The sequence below is a fragment of the Pseudorca crassidens genome, chromosome 19, assembly GCF_039906515.1.
Source record: "Pseudorca crassidens isolate mPseCra1 chromosome 19, mPseCra1.hap1, whole genome shotgun sequence".
NCBI lineage: Eukaryota > Metazoa > Chordata > Mammalia > Artiodactyla > Delphinidae > Pseudorca > Pseudorca crassidens.
Genome location: NC_090314.1, coordinates 37,054,419 through 37,072,273, shown reverse-complemented (window position 1 = coordinate 37,072,273; position 17,855 = coordinate 37,054,419). Strand labels below are relative to the sequence as shown.

The 17,855-nt window shown below is 44.5% G+C and overlaps 1 protein-coding gene across 1 annotated transcript in view; it reads left to right on the top strand.

Annotated features, from left to right (window-relative positions):
* The first annotated feature begins 12,771 nt into the window (after positions 1–12,771).
* Positions 12,772–17,855, top strand: part of PPM1D (protein phosphatase, Mg2+/Mn2+ dependent 1D) — a 54,202-nt gene continuing 49,118 nt past the window's right edge. Inside the window, exon 1 of the mRNA XM_067714194.1 lies at positions 12,772–13,455. Coding sequence (XP_067570295.1) covers positions 12,984–13,455 — 472 coding nt within the window. The 5' untranslated portion in view covers positions 12,772–12,983. The remainder of the gene's footprint in view (positions 13,456–17,855) is intronic.

The following is a 17,855-nucleotide window of genomic DNA, read 5'->3' as shown; positions in this document are numbered from 1 at the left end:
AAGATGACCATGACTCTAACTTTCTCTCAACCCTGTGCAGGAAGCTGACACTCTGAACTTATTATTTAAACCCACATAATGAAGGACTCTAAGAGCAGCTGGGTAAATAGAGAAACCCAAGGAAAATAAATGCATAATATTTTTAGTCGATTATGAAGTCTTTCCAAATCAGAGGTTGGCAAGGTTTTTCTTATAGGGCCAGATAAGTAAACATTTTAGGCTTTGTGGGCCAAGAGACACAATCAAGGCTATTATGCAGGTACTTATATAACTATTTTAAACTGTAATCATTTTTTAAAAATGTAAAAACCAGGGACTTCCCTGTTGGCGCAGTGGTTAAGAATCCGCCTGCTAATGCAGGGGACACAGGTTCGAGCCCTGGTCCCGGAAGATCCCACATGCTGCGGAGCAACTAAGCCCGTGTGCCACAACTACTGAGCCCGCGTGCTTCAACTACTGAAGCCCGCACACCTAGAGCCCGTGCTCCGTGACAAGAGAAGCCACCGCAATGAGAAGCCCACACACCGCAACGAAGAGTAGCCCCCACTTGCCGCAAGTAGAGAAAGCCCGCGCGCAGCAACGAAGACGCAATGCAGCCAAAAAAAGAAAAAGTAAAAACCATTTTTAGCTTGTGGGCTGTAAAAACAAAACAGGTGGCTGGCCAGATACGGCTCACGGGCTGTAGTTTGCTGATCTAGACTTATCCTCACTCAAATATGAGTAAGAAGAAACACAACATTGTAATCAATTATACTTCAATTTATAAATATATGTATGTATAATGAGGAAGAACACTGGATCTATGAATGTTATGAATCACAGAAGAAAAAGATAAACATGGCATACACAGAGATAGCTATATTAGCTAAGATACTTTCAGTCGTGACAGAAATCCAATCTAAACTATCTTAAGTGGAAAAAGTTTATTAGCTCAAATAACGGAGGACTGGTGAATCAAAAGGGGAAGTAATGTGATCTTTTTCTTCCATCTCTTTTCTCAGCTCTTCTCTATGATTCAGTCACTTTCAATCCACAGATGCAAATTTAAAGAAATATATTATATTGGAAAGCTGGATTAAGCAAAAGGTTTGGGAAAAATAAAGTAAAACTGACCAATAAAGATCTGTACAAATGCATAAAATGAAAGTGATCTAAAAACTAGTTGAGAGGGAATTCCCTGGCGGTCCAGTGGTTAGGACTTGGCACTTACACTGCCGGGGGTCCAAGTTCAATCCCTGGTTGGGGAACTAAGATCTTGTAAGCCGCAGGCGCAGCCAGAAACAACAACAACAAAAAAACTAGTTAAAAGCTAGTTTAAAAACTAGTTAAAGAGTAAGCTGCAGGACTTCCCTGGCGGCTCAGTGGTTAAAAATCTGCCTGCCAGGGCTTCCCTGGTGGCGCAGTGGTTGAGAGTCCGCCTGCCGATGCAGGGGACACGGATTCGTGCCCCGGTCCGGGAAGATCCCACATGCCGCGGAGCAACTAAGCCCGTGCGCCACAACTACTGAGCCTGCGTTCTGGAGCCCACGAGCCACAACTGCTGAGCCCGCGTGCCACAACTACTGAAGCTCTCACTCCTAGAGCCCGTGCTCCACAAGAGAAGCCACCGCAATGTGAAGCCCGTGCACCGCAATGAAGAGTAGCCCCCGCTCACCGCAAGGAGTGAAAGCCCGCGGGCAACACGAAGACCCAACACAGCCAAAAACAAAGGTTGAAAAAAAAAAAGAGTAAGCTGCAGAGTGAGTAGCTTTGGATTTAAGGGGGCTTGAGGGGAGTGGGGGAAGCCTCGGAAAGGTGTGAGAGTAGAATGGAAGAGGAAGAGAATCGATCAAGGGCAAGGAATGAGGTTCTTGAGTAATGCTCTGGGCGTACAGATCCAGGAATTTGAGGCAACATTTATCCTTGTAGCATTCCTCATCATTCTTGGTATAGGGGCAGAGAAGCCGGCATAGGATTTGTTTTCGAGAAGGTGTTTGATATCCAGGTTGATAGAAGAAGGAAGTGATGTGAGGGAGGTGAAAGTGCTCCTGAAAGAGTAGTTGAGGTGATAAACCGGGGAGGTCAGATTAAAGAGTGAAGGAAGTGAGGCAGTGATAGGTTGAGGAAAGAAAGATCAAGAACCTATATGTCTCCAGAAATTTACACAACATTGTAAATTAACTATACTTCAATAAAAAAAGAAAACCTATATGTCTCTTTTTTATTTGTCAGTCAAACCTCAATAAAGCTGGGGAAAAAAAGAACCTATAGGACTCTGTATGACCTAAGAACGGTAGTAATAACAATTAGGGCTTGGAGGAGGTGGAAATAGAGAATGGTAGGTACACTGAAGTCAAAGGTTTCTATTTTAATTTTATTCTATTATTATTATTATTATATTTATTTTTGGCTGTGCTGCGCGGCTTGAGGGATCTTAGTTCCCTGACCAGGGGTCGAACCCGGGTCCCTGGAAGCACAGAGTCCTAACCACTGGACCGCCAGGGAATTCCCCAAAGATTTCTAATATGGAGTAGTTTTTAGCATGGTCACGTATGAGTCTGATTGACCTGGAGTGAAACTATATGTCACTTGAGTTGCATAAGCCACTGAAGTGTGAGGTTATGAGGTTTGTTTAATGGTTCTTTCAAGGGAAAATGAAGTTATCTGGGTGCTGGCACACTTGGGGGGGGTGGTTAGCAGTAGATAGGAGCCAGGTGCTACAAGCTCTTATAAATGTAGAATAGAACCATAAACTGGTAGATGAGAAAGAAAAGCGGTGGAAGAATTTTTACCCACCTGAGAGGAGTACTGGCTTAGTAATAATGGGAATGAAAAAAATGCAAAGTTCCCTCCAGCCCCTATAATGTGTGGATTATGGGAGACCATGAGCCCCCTAACTTGAAAAGAGTAGTCCCAGGAGCAGGATTTTTGAGATAAAACATGAAGGGAGGGGGGGAAGATTATAGAGGAGAAGAAAATGTGGAGGAGTTTGTTTATAATGGAAGTAAATATCGAGAAGGCACAGTGGAAAAATATTTTAGGGAAGAGAGCAATGGGAAGATGAGTCAGGGAAGAGAATAAAGTGGCTTTGGTCTGGAAGTCTGGGAGAGGAAAAGAGTGGGGGATACAGAAGCTAAGTGATGAGCTGCCCATATTTCGGGTAAAATCCAAGAATGATAGGTGAGTTCAGCTGACCTCTATACAAAACTCTGGTGACCTGTTCAGGTATGTCTGATATTCTGATATAGCTATATTCAGATAAAGTCTCAGTGGATTCTGTATCATGATATGCAGGCTAGGGAGCTGGGGTGAGCATGTTGGAGCAGGTCTAGTTTGGCTCTATCATTCAAAAATTTCCAAGCCGTTGTGTACAGTACGTGTTCAATGTATACTCATTATTTGTCCAATGAAAGAGGGACTGGGTGTAACCAAAGAAAATAGGTGAAGTCTCCAAAGGACTGAAAGGCCTAGAAGATCTCAGCTATTTTTCCTTCCTTTCCCATTTCGACAGTCATAAAACTGGGAAATGGGGTGGGGCTGAGAGTTGGCCGCCTCAGAGAACTAGAGTGGCTGAGAGACTGTCCTGCCCAAAGGCAAAGGTATTGACCAGATGAACTTAATCTTGGATAGGAGGGTGTGTTTGTTGAAAGGGCGTTGGAGGAGGAAGAACTCATTGTACTCTGTCCCCTGGAACATGTCTAAAAAAGTCACTCAATGAACGGTCTACATGAGAGTCAAGCTTCTGAAATGAATGTAGGGAAATCAATCCATTGACAGATGAGGTGGAGGAAAAAGTCTTTCTTTTAAACAGAGACTCTTCCTGCCCCCCACCTCACTCCCTACCATCATCTCCATCAAATTACCCAACAATTCTGACATATCCTCATCTCACTTCATCTTCTGAATTTTTTCTCACAGATATAATCTCAATGACATTGTCACTTGTCCTTTGGGGATTTCACTATTTTGTACTATATTTGTTGATTGATTTGTTTCCTCCTCTCTTTGCTGCAGTAGAGAAGGTGCTGAATAGGATTACCATTAATTACTCAGAACCAGACGGAAATAACACCTCAAAAATTGAAGGTAAAGCTCTGTTAGGGAGATTGACAGACCCCAAAGTCCTGAAGTTCAATGTACACTACTTTGTCTTGAAATAATTATTTTCAGTCTAAAATTTGGGAAATAGGAAAACTTTGTTGACCTCAAGCAAAAAAAAAAAAAATTTTTTTTTTTGTTTTTTGGCTGTGTCACGCATCTTGCGGGATCTTAGCTCCCCAACCACGGATCGAACCGGGCCCCGGCAGTGAAAGCACCAAGTCCTAACCACTGGACCACTAGGGAATTCCCGACCTCAAACAAATTCTTAACTTCAGATTTTAATCTGTTAAATGATGTATTAATATTTACCTTTGCAGAACAATTGTATTAAGCCTATGGTATATTAGGGATCTAGCATGAAATAGGCCTTCAACAAATAGTAATCATTATTATAATTTTCAATCCACATAAACTATATTACTTAAGTATCATAACAGTCCAGTTAAATAAGGATAATTATTTGGCTACCTCAATAGTAGACTATCGAGATTTTGTGTAAAATAATATGCTTAAAGCTAATAACTGGTTAATTGGTACCACGCCCTGGTGGTCACTCCAAGGTCATCTTCTTGGGATCTGAGCGAAAACAGAAAGAGCTTGTTCCTGGACTTCCCTGGTGGCGCAGTGGTTAAGAATCCGCCTGCCAACGCAGGGAACACATGTTCGAGCCCTGGTCCGGGAAGACCCCACATACTGCAGAGCAACTGAGCCCGTGCACCACAACTACTGAGCCCAAGTGCCACAACTACTGAAGCCCACGTGCCTAGAGCCCGTGCTCCGCATCAAGAGAAGCCACCGCAACAAAGAGAAGGCTGTGCATGGCAATGAAGAGTAGCCCCCTGTTCACGGCAGCTAGAGAAAGCCCGCGCTCAGCAGTGAAGACCCAAAGCAGCCAAAAATTAATTAAATTATTTTAAAAAAGAAAGAGCTTGTTCCTGAAACCATATCCTAGATTCTGAAATCCTAAGTTCTTTAATACCAAATGACAGCTACCTCATCTGATCCACTTATTTGACACATAATCTGAAGTGAATTCACATTACAGAGCCCCAAAGAGGCTATATTCTGAGTTGGTTTGAGTATATAGTCCTGGAGTTAGACTGCGTGGGATCAAACTCTACCACTTATTTTTTGTGTGACCTTAAGCAAATTATTTTCTTCAAGTGCCAGTTTCCTCATTTGCAAAATGGGGAGAATAATAGAACCCATCTTATGGAGCTATTGTGAGAATCAACTGAATTCATATGTGTAAAGTGCTTAAAATAATGCCTAGCACACAAAAAAAATAACTCAAACTAGGGAAAGCCCACACACAGCAGCGAAGACCCAATGCAGCCAAAACTAAAAATAAATATTTTAAAATAAATAAATAAAACAAATTGTATTCCTAAATTTCTTCATCAAAGCACATAGCAACAAGATTCGGGCTTGGCAATTCCCAAAGCAGGTGTTTCTAGTTACCTGCCACAGGAAAATCTTAATAATTCTTCCACTGCACCGTATAACTTCCTTGTCAACTTGTCTGGATGAATTAATTGAAAAACATTCCTTTAATAAGTAAAAAAACAAATTGACCTTTTGTGCAGTGTTATGAGAATAGCTAATTATAGAGCAATAGCCTTCACCTAATATTTATAGTTCCTGAACCCATCAGTCTCTCCCTTGCTCCCAGCTGATTTCACTCCTACTTCGCTGAGACGATATAGGCCAATGGGCAGTAAACTCCTCAGCATCCTACCTCCCCACAAATCTACAAACTTATCTGCAACCCTGTCAATCTCTGCCTTTTCCTTATCTCCTCAGTGGTGAAGCTATCTCTGTTCTAAGGTGATTTTCTCCATTTATTTACTAAATCAATGGTTCTCAGATGTGATCCCAGGACTGGAAGCATCAGCAGTACCTGGAAACTTATAGAAATGTAAATTCTTGTGCCCCATTCGGGAAGTACTGAAGCAGAAACTCTGGGAGTAGGTCCCAGGAACCTGTTTTAACAAGCCCACAAGGTAATTCTGATGCACACTGAAGTTTGAGAACCACTGCTCTAAATTCTTACTATTCAAAGTGGAGCCCATGACTGGCAGCATTGGCATCACCTGGGAGCTTGTTAGAAATGTAGGCTTAATCCCACAGGTGACTCCAATATCCCCAGTATATTAAAGTTTGAGAAACTGCTCTAGATAGCATTCTCTTCTCAGGGACCATCCACATTCCCCGTCTCCCTTTCACTTTTTACTCTCTTTTGGATCCTTCCTGTCGGCATTTTAAAATTACCTTTCTCTTCTTTTTTTTTCCGGGCCATGCCATGTGACTTATGGGATTTTAGTTCCCTGACCAGGGATCGAACCTGGATCCACCACAGTGAAAGCACGTAGTCCTCACCACTGGACTGCCAGGGAAGTTCCCTGTCTCTTCATTATTTAAAAACGAATTATTGGGGAGTTCCCTGGTGGCCTAGTAGTTAGGATTCCCAGCTTTCACTGCCGTGGCCCAGGTTCAATCCCTGGTAGGGGAACTGAGATCCTGGAAGCTGAGTGGCTTGGCAGAAAAAAAACTAACAAATTATTCCCTTAACCCTTCAGCTCCTTCTCTTTCCCCTTCCATTCACAGACAAGCTTCTTGAATGACTTGCCTACACTATAATCAGGGTCTCTTGGTCATCACCTCTCACTCACTCAATCCATATCTGCCAAACTTCGGCCTTTACCACCTACTGGAACTTTTGGGGCAAAAGTAACAAGTAACCCCTTTAGCGATAAATCTAGTGAATGGTTTTTAGTCATAAACTTACTTGACCTCTCTACAGCATTTGACACTACTGACCATGTTTGCCTTCTTAACATTCTTCTCCTTTGGCTTTTTTTTTAAAATAAATTTATTTATTTTTGATTTTGGCTGCGTTTAGTCTTTGTTGCTCCATGCTGGCTGTCTCTAGTTGCAGTGAGCGGGGGCTACTCTTCGTTCAGGTGTGGGGGCTTCTCATTGTGGTGGCTTCTCTTGTTGTGGAGCACGGGTCCTAGGTGCACGGCCTTCAGTCGTTGTGGCACACGGGCTCAGCAGTTGTGGCTCGTGGGCTCTAGAGCGCAGGCTCAGTAGTTGTGGTGCACGGGCTTCGTTGCTCCGTGGCATGTGGGATCTACCCGGAACAGGGCTCGAACCCGTGTCCCCTGTATTGGCAGGCAGATTCTTAACCACTGTGCCACCAGGGAAGTCCCCAACATTATTCATCTTATATCTTGTAACATTATTTTTGAGATGCATCCATATTGACAGAGCATAACAGTTAGTGATGCTTCTGGCTGAGAATAGTATAAAATCCAACCAAGGGTGACTTAAAGAAGGATTTTTTTCCTCACATAACAAATACTCTAGAGGTAAACAGCTGTTGGTATTTTTTCCATGGCTCAGTAATGTAAGGACCAGAATCTCTATATTTCTCTTGGCATTTCCTTCATGGTTGTATGCTGAGGGAAAAGCCAGTGCCAGCTACATTTGTCTTCAGAATCCCCCAACAAACTTCCATTTATATTTCATTGATCTTTATTATCTCAAGACCCAGGTGCAGTAGAGTTTAGGAAAGGGAGTGTTGAACCTTTAAATCCTCTACAGAGGAGACAGCAAATGGAGAAAGGAGTTATGAATGGTTGGTAGGTCAGTCAAATAATGTCTGACACACTATTCCTAAAAGAACATTCCTTCCAACTGCTATCACAGTCACATGAATACACCACATATTCTTATCTATTCCTTTTTTTTTTTTTTTTTGCCATGACACTGGGCATGTTGGATCTTACTTCCCCAACTAGGGGTCGAACCCATGCCCCTTGCAGTGGAAGCACAGACTCTTAACCACTGGACTACCATGGAATTCCCTCTATTCCATTTTTTAAAAAATATTTTATTTATTTGGTCTTAGTTGTGGCATGCGGGCCCCTTAGTTGCAGCTCTCTGGCTCCTTCGTTGTGGCATGCAAACCCTTAGCTGCCGCACGCATGTGGGATCTACTTCCCTGACCAGGGATGGAACCCAGACCCCCTGCATTGGGAGTGCAGAGTCTTAACCACTGCACCACCAGGGAAGTCCCTATTCCATTTTTGATGGACGTTTTTGATTTTTGCTATTGCAAACAATGGTGCAATGAACATCCTTGCATATGTCTTCTTGTAAGTTTGTAAAATCTTTATCACCTTGATTACACACAAAAACTGGCTCTATTGAATTATATATTTTTGCATACCAAGGATTTTGAAACAAGAAAGTTGAATATTTAACTTTTTTTTTCCCTCTAATATCACTTTCCTGAGATGTAAACTCAAAGCGAGTTCACGAGTTTGTGAATGAAGGAAGGGTCTTGAGGTAATAGGAATTTCTGGGAGTAGTAAACATAAGAACAATTTTCTGCTACACATAAATCAATAAATAAACTGTCAGTGTATGAAAACTGTAATTTGAATTAGTACATAAGCAAAAACTAGGACATATCAAAAGGAAGCACAAAGAAGCAGAAATCTCAGAACAAACTACATGGGATGAAAGCAGCCCTGAAATACAGAACAATGTGGGACGGTTCAGAGCCCACAGTGAGAGGCCTGTGTACCGCAAAAAACACAAAACAAAACAAAACAAAAACTATGCATTTAAAAAAAATTTTGGGGAGTCATCAGTGAATAGTTTTTAGAGTTATAGTCCTGGATGGTGTTACCTGGGAAGAGTGTATAGGAAAAGAAGAGATCCTATGACAAAGCCTTGAGTACTCCCAACAACCTGAGGTCTAGCTGGGGATAAATAAGCAAAGGAAAATGAAAAGGGGTGGTCAGTCTATGTGGTAGGAAGAAACCAAGAATAGTGTGGTCTCTTACAAGCCAAGAGAACAAAGTTTCCAGAAAGAAGCAATGGTTTGAATTGCTACTAAGTTTCAAGAAGGAAACAGTGGTTCCCTTGCTGCTTCAGTTGGAACAGAGTCAGTAAGATCAGAAAAGTCGTCATTTAGCTTTAGAAACAGAGAGGTCTGGTTATGTCATTAAAAACAGTCTTAGCAGCATTACGGGGATGGTTGCTTGACTGGAATGGGTTAGGGGGAAATTATGCAGTTGAATTGGAAGTAGACTCTAGATAGAGAAAACTCTTTTTTTTAAATTAATTAATTTATTTTTGGCTGCGTTGGGTCTTCGTTGCTGCTCACGGCTTTCTCTAGTTGCAGCGAGCGGGGGCTACTCTTCTTTGCAGTGTGCAGGCTTCTCATTGCGGTGGTTTCTCCTGTTGTGGAGCACGGGCTCTAGGTGTGCAGGCTTCAGTTGTTGTGACACGCAGGCTCAGTAATTGTGGCTCGCAGGCTCTAGAGCGCAGGCTCAGTAGTTGTGGCGCACAGGCTTCGTTGCTCCGCGGCATGTGGGATCTTTGCAGACCAGGGCTCGAACCCGTGTCCACTGCACTGGCAGGAGCCTTCTTAACCACTGCTCCACCAGAGAAGTCCCTGAGACAACTCCTTAAAAATTTTTTTGGGGACAGGGAGCAGAGAAATTGGGTAGAATCAGGAGTCAAGGTAGTTTTTTTGTTGTTTGTTAAAATAGAAACCAGAACACATTTGTACAAAGATGGAAATGACCCCATAGAAAAAGAGAAATTGATGAGGTAGGAGCAAGAAAGGATAACTGGTGGAGCAAAGCTCTTGAGAAGGAGTGAGGAGACGGGATCTAGAATACAAATGGAAGGGTTGCCTTTAATGGTAGCAAAGCCTTGGCATCATGAAGAGGAGGATGAGGAACTGAGAAGCCAGGATATTGGATGGAAAATGTAGATAACATTTTGAAGAATAAATAGTGGAAGAAAGGATTTCAGTGAGGCATGAACAAATGAAGGGGGAGTTAACAGGGATCAGTAGGTGACAGCATGTTGGTGTGGTGGCAGCTGGCATTAACGTTAAAAGAACTTGGGTTTCGTGTGTTTTTTAAAAAATATTTATTTGTTTATTTGGCTGCGCTGGGTCTTAGCTGCAGCATGTGGGATCTAGTTCCCTAATCCGGAATCGAACCCAGGCCCCCTGCATCGGGAGCGTGGAGTCTTAACCACTGGACCACCACAGAAGTCCCAAGCTTGGGTTTTTGAAGGAGGAAGGAAGAGAAATGATTTGGGGGCAACAAGAGAAGTTGGTTTGAAGATAAGAATACCTGTGAGAGGAAAAACAATCTCCTGTACTTGAAAAGTTGTAAGGGAGGTAGTTTTGCTAGGCGACAAACCAGTTTTCAGTTGGAAGAGGAAGTTGATGGGACATTTAGAGAAGAGGTTAAGAATAAAGAGGAAATGGCTGATAAAGATGTTGAAATCTGAAGGGTGGAGTGAAATGGTTAGGATGATTGGTAAAGAGCAGAGTACTGAATCAGATTAATAGAAGTAGAGAGTACCATGGAGATGCTAATCAGGGTAATGGTGGATAACCTGGAGGCTACCGGTTGTGACTGAGTGAAAAGGATTATAGAGCATGATGGAATTAACTTTTTGTAATCTCTAGGAGTGGAAGGGAAGGTGAGTAAGCTGTTTAAGATGAGTAATATAGAGAGCTACACAAACTGTTGTTTCTTGCAGGTCTTGTGTTATGGAGGGTACTGAACTAGAATTGCTAATATTTCACTTAGGTTTTTTGCATTTAGTTATAAAATATGGTCTACAGATATCTTTCCAGCGTTACAATTATTAGGGTTTAATAACAGGATTATGATTAACTTTCAAAACAAGCTGGGATTTTTTTCTAGGTGTTTTTACACTCTGGAACCATCTGGTGTAGTAGTGCATTTTGACATAGGGTATATCTTTGATTACATTTTCAATTTAATTGATCTAGTCAGACTTGCTACATTTTGAGGTGACTTAATTTATTTTTAAAAATTTATTTATTTACTTTCGGCTGCGTTTGGGTCTTTGTTGCTGTGCGTGGGCTTTCTCTAGTTGCGGCGAGCAGGGCCCACTCGTTTTGTTGTGCGGGCTTCTCGTTGCGGTGGCTTCTCTTGTTGCGGAGCACGGGCTCTAGGCTCAGGGGCTACAGTTGTTGTGGTGCGCGGGTTCAGTAGCTGTGGCTCGCGGGCCCTAGAGCGCAGGCTCAGTAATTGTGGCACACAGGCGTAGTTGCTCAGCGGGATGTGGGATCTTCCTGGAGCAGGGTTTGAACCCATGTCCTGCGTTGGCAGGCGGATTCTTAACCATTGTGCCACTAGGGAAGCCCTACCCACTGTATTTTTATTTTTATTTATTTTTGGCTGCGTTGGGTCTTTGTTGCTGTGCGCGGGCTTTCTTTAGTTGCGGCGAGTGGGGGCTACTCTTCGTTGCGGTGCGCGGGCTACTCATTGCGGTGGCGTCTCTTGTTGCGGAGTGCGGGTTCTAGGCGCACGGGCTTCAGTAGTTTTGGCACGCGGGCTCCGGAGTTGTGGCTCGCGGGCTCTAGAGCACAGGCTCAGTAGCTGTGGTGCACAGGCTTATTTGCTCCGCGGCATGTGGGATCTTCCCGGATCAGGGCTCGAACCCGTGTCCCCTGCATTGGCAGGCAGATTCTTAACCACTGCACCACCAGGGAAGTCGCAGGTGATTTTATTTATATGTTTATTGGCATAAGGATTTTTTTCTATTTGTATTTCTTGTCACATGTGAAAAAATGAACATTTTCCCCATTCCCAGTTCAGAACTAGTATCATTCCTTTTGAAAATAACTCCAAGGCTGTAGAGGAAAGGGCACCCAGGAGAGCTGATGGTGATGTGGCCCAAAACTGGAAGAGTGAACTTTGATTCACGACAAGAACGTGTGCTGTTGAGAACATACCAATCTGCCCACTCTGAGGCTTATTTTAATGCCGTTGAAGTCCGTGCAAAGGTTTAGACTGTAACCTACTGGAGGAAGACAGAAGATAACCGAACTGTTGGAGCACTGGAGCGCTGGGTAGTTTTTGTAAGCTATTTTCTGATCCCGCCTAAGGAGGAAAATGCTGCACCCAGGGCTCGTCGGAAAAAGTACTACTTTTAACAAAAGCTGAAAAGATGTTTAAAAAAACAGTTAAGCCTTTTAAGTCTCCGACATACCCAGGTATATGAAACGAGACTGTGCAGCCGATAGTGGAAATTTCCCAAGTTTTCTTAACACAAACTGGATTTGCTCTCTCAACTCCCGGTCGGATCCATCCCACCGAAATCCAGTTCAGCTGTGGCATGCTTTTTCCAGCCTGTTCGCAAACCACCTTCCGAAGTGAGGTTTCCCGCCATTTAACTTCAAGAAATGAAGGTCTTTCCTCCCAGATTCTCTACACTCGTGGGAGGCCCAAGCCCACACGAGGCGAGCAGCGGAACGCCCAGGGCAGCAGACTGCATCATGATCCCCGGGATTGAGCAAAAAGGTGACATCAAATTGGTAGATAAGCGTTTAGCACCCGCCGAAAAGTGGGAGGGCGAAAACACCCACTGCAAAGCGAAAGCCAACCAGGTCGCGCGCGGGCCCTGCGCCCACGGCGGGAGGAGGGAGGACGGCCGTTGCGGGGAGGAGCGAGGGTTGAGGGCGGCCGTTGCGGGGAGGAGCGAGGGTTGAGGGCGGAGGGCGGGTTCGCTCCAACTCGACTCCGGATTGGTCGGGCCCAGAGAGCCGAGTGACGTAAGCCGGGAAGAACGGCTGATTTGTGTGGTGGGCGCGGGCAGCCGGCGGAGGCGCATTGCGCAGACGCAGCTGGTCTGCTCCTTTCCCCCTGGCGCTTCTGCCCAGCTCTGGCGGACAAGTCTCGACATCGTGCGCCCCCCCCACCTCCGGGACCGCTCCCTCCCCCTTCTCTGCGTAGTCGAAGATAAACAATAGTTAGCCGGCGAGCGCCGAGTGTGTATCCCGCCGCCGCATTCGGCGGGCTGCGTGGGACCGGCGGGATCTCGGCCAGCCTGCCATGGCGGGGCTGTACTCTCTGGGAGTGAGCGTCTTCTCAGACCAGGGCGGGAGGAAGTACATGGAGGACGTTACTCAGATCGTGGTGGAGCCCGAGCCCACGGCTGAAGAAGAGCCCTCGCCGCGGCGGTCTCTCTCTCAGCCGTTGCCTCCGCAGCGGTCACCGCTGGCTCTTCCTGGCGGCGAAATCTCGGGGAAAGGCCCGGCGGTGGCAGCCCGAGAGGCTCGCGACGCGCCGCCGGACGCCGGGGCCTCGCCGGCTCCCGGCTGCTGCTGCCGCCGCCGTTCCTCGGTGGCCTTTTTCGCCGTGTGCGACGGGCACGGCGGGCGGGAGGCGGCACAGTTTGCCCGGGAGCACTTGTGGGGTTTCATCAAGAAGCAGAAGGGCTTCACCTCTTCCGAGCCGGCGAAGGTGTGCGCTGCCATCCGCAAAGGCTTCCTCGCTTGTCATCTCGCCATGTGGAAGAAACTGGGTAAGTTCCTCGGCTTGTTTGGCGCCCGCCTCTTTTTCAGGCAGTTTGGGGCCTTTTATAGCTCCAGTCCCGTGGTCCCCCAGCACGGAGAGCGCTCTCAGTGTCAGTCGATGGGAGGGAAGACTTTTCTGGGTCTCAGCGCTCTTTCCACGGTGGAGGTGCGGGCAAACAAAGTGGCTTTGGGAAGGATAGGATTGTTGTCTCCCTTCAAACGCTCCTCGCTTTACTTCCCTCCCGCCCCAAGGATCAATGGGGAGCAGTCCTCTCCCTTCGGGACTTCACTTTGGCGGCCGCCAGCGGAAACGTGTTTGAAACCTGGAGCCAGATTTTGGCCAAAAGATGCACTGAAGACACGTTGCTATCTGGGACAGGCGAAGGAAGCGGGAGGTGGCAAAAATTAGACGAGATCGGGTGCGTTCAGGGTGGTATGGCTGTAGACAAGACGGCAAAAATTAGAGTGTTTCCTTCCGATCTGTCATAATTTTGCTCTTGAAGGACTTGTCCCTGTCGGTTGCCTCCTACTGGTGGTGTCAGTCCTCCAGAATTGATCCAGGGTGGCTGGTAGTTGGAGCAAGCTGTTGGATAATTCAGAAAGTCTAAAAAGTTATCATCTAGCGACTTAAACTCTTGGAAGGAATTCGCTGTGGTGGTCATGAAATGTTTCTAAGATCTTTATGCTTGTACGGCTTATGAAAAACAAAAGCGCAGAATGCGTTCCTACCGCTTAAACTGGCCGGGTTAAGGCGATGTGTTAAATTCAGCTAGGGCTTTTTAAGAGTGCGCTTCCCCGCCCCCGCCCCCCCCCCCACCCCGCCCTTTGGTAGTTGCCTTAGCTAATTGCTGTCAGGTCGTTCTCCACAGTTCCTAGTTAAAAGTACCTGCAAATTGTAGCTGCCCGTCAAGGCAGCAAGAGGTAAGGAATTACTGATGTGCCAAAAGGAGAGACCTTCATTTCTAAAAATTTGGTGTAGTTGTAGTTTCATCTAAGATTTAAGTGTTCTCTAAAGCAGACTATGTTCCTGTACCCAACATATGTTATCATACAGAGTTATAATTGCTTACCCATTGCTGTGAATGAATGGTCTGAATCTTTTTTTTAGAGAAAAGGTAATACTACTTCTGTCGTTTTAAAAGTCCTGTGGTTTATGGAAGAATAGTGTTGCTTTATTTTCAGCAGAGGGACAGAGACGTAGAGAAGAGTGTAAAGGTTGGTCAAATACAGAACATTTTAAAAAGGTATTGTCATAGAGTTGTAGAGTAGCTTCTTTCAAAGTCTGTTTTCTATTTGCCTGGCTTTCTGCCAGGAATTATTTGATTGACTCATAGAACAACCAGTCCACCGGTGGGAGGCGTTTTTCCATCCAATCCCAGAGGTCCCTATTATAGATTTGTTTTGTTTTTGTGTAGGCAGAGCACAGCTGAAAGCACCAGGAGTATATTCCAGAAATTTGTCATTTCATTGCTTGCAGGGCAAGTAGGAGTGGACAGCAAGACAAGATAGAGGAAGATTAGACACAAAGAACGATTTAGAGTCCTGTTTATTTTGCAGCACACTTGGGGCAAGGTGAATTTGCCATATGTTTTCACTAAGAGGATAAAGTATAAACCCTGTTACTTGAACATATATTTTTTTAAAGTAAATTTATTTATTTTTATTTTTGGCTGCGTTGGGTCTTTGTTGCTGCACGCAGGCTTTCTCTAGTTGCGCTGAGCGGGGGCTACTCTTCGTCGTGGTGCACAGGCTTCTCACAGCAGTGGCGTCTCTTGTTGCTGAGCACGGGCTCTAGGCGCGCGGGCTTCAGTAGTTGTGGCACGTGGGCTCAGCAGTTGTGGCTCGTGGGCTCTGTAGTTGTGGCTCGCGGGCTCTAGAGCGCAGGCTTGGTAGTTGTGGCTCACGGGCTTAGTTGCTCCGCGGCATGTGGGATCCTCCCAGACCAGGGCTCAAGCCCATGTCTCCTGCGTTGGCAGGCGGATTCTTAACCACTGCACCACCAGGGAAGCCCATTGACCATATTTTTAATAAAGCAGAAACCATGCTGTTAAATGTGAATGTATATGTTTTTTGACATATATGTACTTTGTGAACCAAGATTTATACACCAAATGTTAAAGTTTGCTTTGTTGCACAGTTAACCTCGTACTCCATCATCAAAACTTGAATTAAAAAAAAAAAAGAGTATGCTGAGTATATGGAAGTCTTGACACAGGAAACTCCCTGTGTCAAGTTTCCACTTTTGTAATTCTCATTTGGTTATTGTAGTGGTTCTCAAACTTTTTGCTCTCAGAACCCTTTGTACTCAAAAATGATTTAGGGTCCTAAACAGCTTTTGTTTATGTGGGCTACATCTATCATATTTACTGTTTGAGAAGTTAGAACTGAGAAATTTAAAAAATATTTATTAATCTATTAAAAATAAACTTATTGTATGTTGACATTTTTAAGTGAAAAATCAGTTTTTCCCCCAAATAAATATTGAAATAAGAAATATTCTCATCTCTGCCTCTGCATTCAGTCTGTTATGCTATGTTTTCTGGTGAAGTATGTAAAGGAAAGGCAGTCTCACACACATATATAGTAGGAAAAGGGAGGAATAGTTTGTCTTTTCAGATAGTTGTGGATATTCTATACCGAAGTGATAGTTTCTTAAGAGTAGTCAAAATAGAATATGAAACCTCATCAATGAACTTTTCTATTTTTACATTAAGAGCCATTGGTCTCTCTTGCACTTTGAATCAATTTTTTACCTATGTGTGATTTTGTGACATGGTGCATTAGTCATTTGGAAAATAATGGTTCACTGAATTACGCGGCTCTTCCAAGTATTGATGCATTTCATTATACAATATTAAAGTATCCACATTTGTTAATATCACTAATCTCTTCAGAAAAATCTTAAGGTTGGGAAGTTATCAAGTTCATTGTAGTGGACACACATATTCTAAAATACGAGGTTTTGGGATTTCACTGGCAGTCCAATGCAGGGCATGTGAGTTTGATCCCTGGTGGGGGAACTAAGATCCCATATGCCACATGTTACTACGGCCTAAATAAATAAATAAATAAGAGGTCTTAAGCAGCAGTTAGAAATTTATCACTGGCAACAAATACTGTCAGTTGTTTCTCTTGAAATGAAAAACTCACTTTGTTCATTTTGAAGAAAATGTACACTAAATGGCCAAGTCATCTTCTTATTTTTTTTTTTTTGGCCACGCCATGTTGCTTGCAAGATCTCAGTTTCCCGACCAAGGGACACGGCAGTGAAAGGCCAGAATCCTAACCACTAGGCCATCAGGGAACTCCCTGCCCAAGTCTTATTAACCCATTTTATCAGTCTTTCAAGTAAAAATGATGGTCTGTGAAAATTGTGGCTACTTCATTTCATAACTCACACAATCACAAGTGCTTTTCCTCTATACAGCCCTAGTATGTAACAGAAGTCTATTATTCATGCTTCTCTTGTCTTACAGAATGTTAAAAAGACATGTATTCATGGGTGGGAGTTTAATAAAATTAATTTTTATTGCATCATCAAGGATATTATTTTTAAAATTTATTTATTTATTTATTTTTGGCTGTGTTGGTTCTTCGTTTCTGTGCGAGGGCTTTCTCCAGTTGCGGCAAGCGGGGGCCACTCTTTATCGCGGTGCACGGGCCTTTCACTATCGCGGCCTCTCTTGTTGTGGGGCACAGACTCCAGAGGCACAGGCTCAGTAGTTGTGGCTCATGGGCCCAGTTGCTCCACGGCATGTGGGGTCCTCCCAGACCAGGGCTCGAACCCGTATCCCCTGCATTGGCAGGCAAATTCTCAACCACTGTGCCACCAGGGAAGCCCATCAAGGATATTCTTAAGTTAAACTGGTTTGCCTTTTTTTTTTTTTTTTTTTTTTGCGGTATGCGGGCCACTCACTGTTGTGGCCTCTCCTGTTGCGGAGCACAGGCTCCAGATGCGCAGGCCCAGCGGCCATTTCTCACGGGCCCAGCTGCTCTGCGGCATGTGGGATCTTCCCGGACCGGGGCACAAACCCGTGTCCCCTGCATCGGCAGGCGGACTCTCAACCACTGTGCCACCAGGGAAGCCCCACCCCAGCACCACTTATTGAAGACTGTCTTTTCTCCACTGTATATTCTTCCCTCCTTTATCAAAGATAAGGTGACCATATGTGTGTGGGTTTATCTCTGGGCTTTCTATCCTGTCCCATTGATCTATATTTCTGTTTCTGTGCCAGTACCATACTGTCTTGATTACTGTAGCTTTGTAGTATAGTCTGAAATCAGGGAGCCTGATTCCTCCAGCTCTGTTTTTCTTTCTCAAGATTGCTTTGGCTATTCGGGGTCTTTTGTGTTGCCATACAAATTGTGAAATTTTTTGTTCTAGTTCTGTGAAAAATGCCAGTGGTAG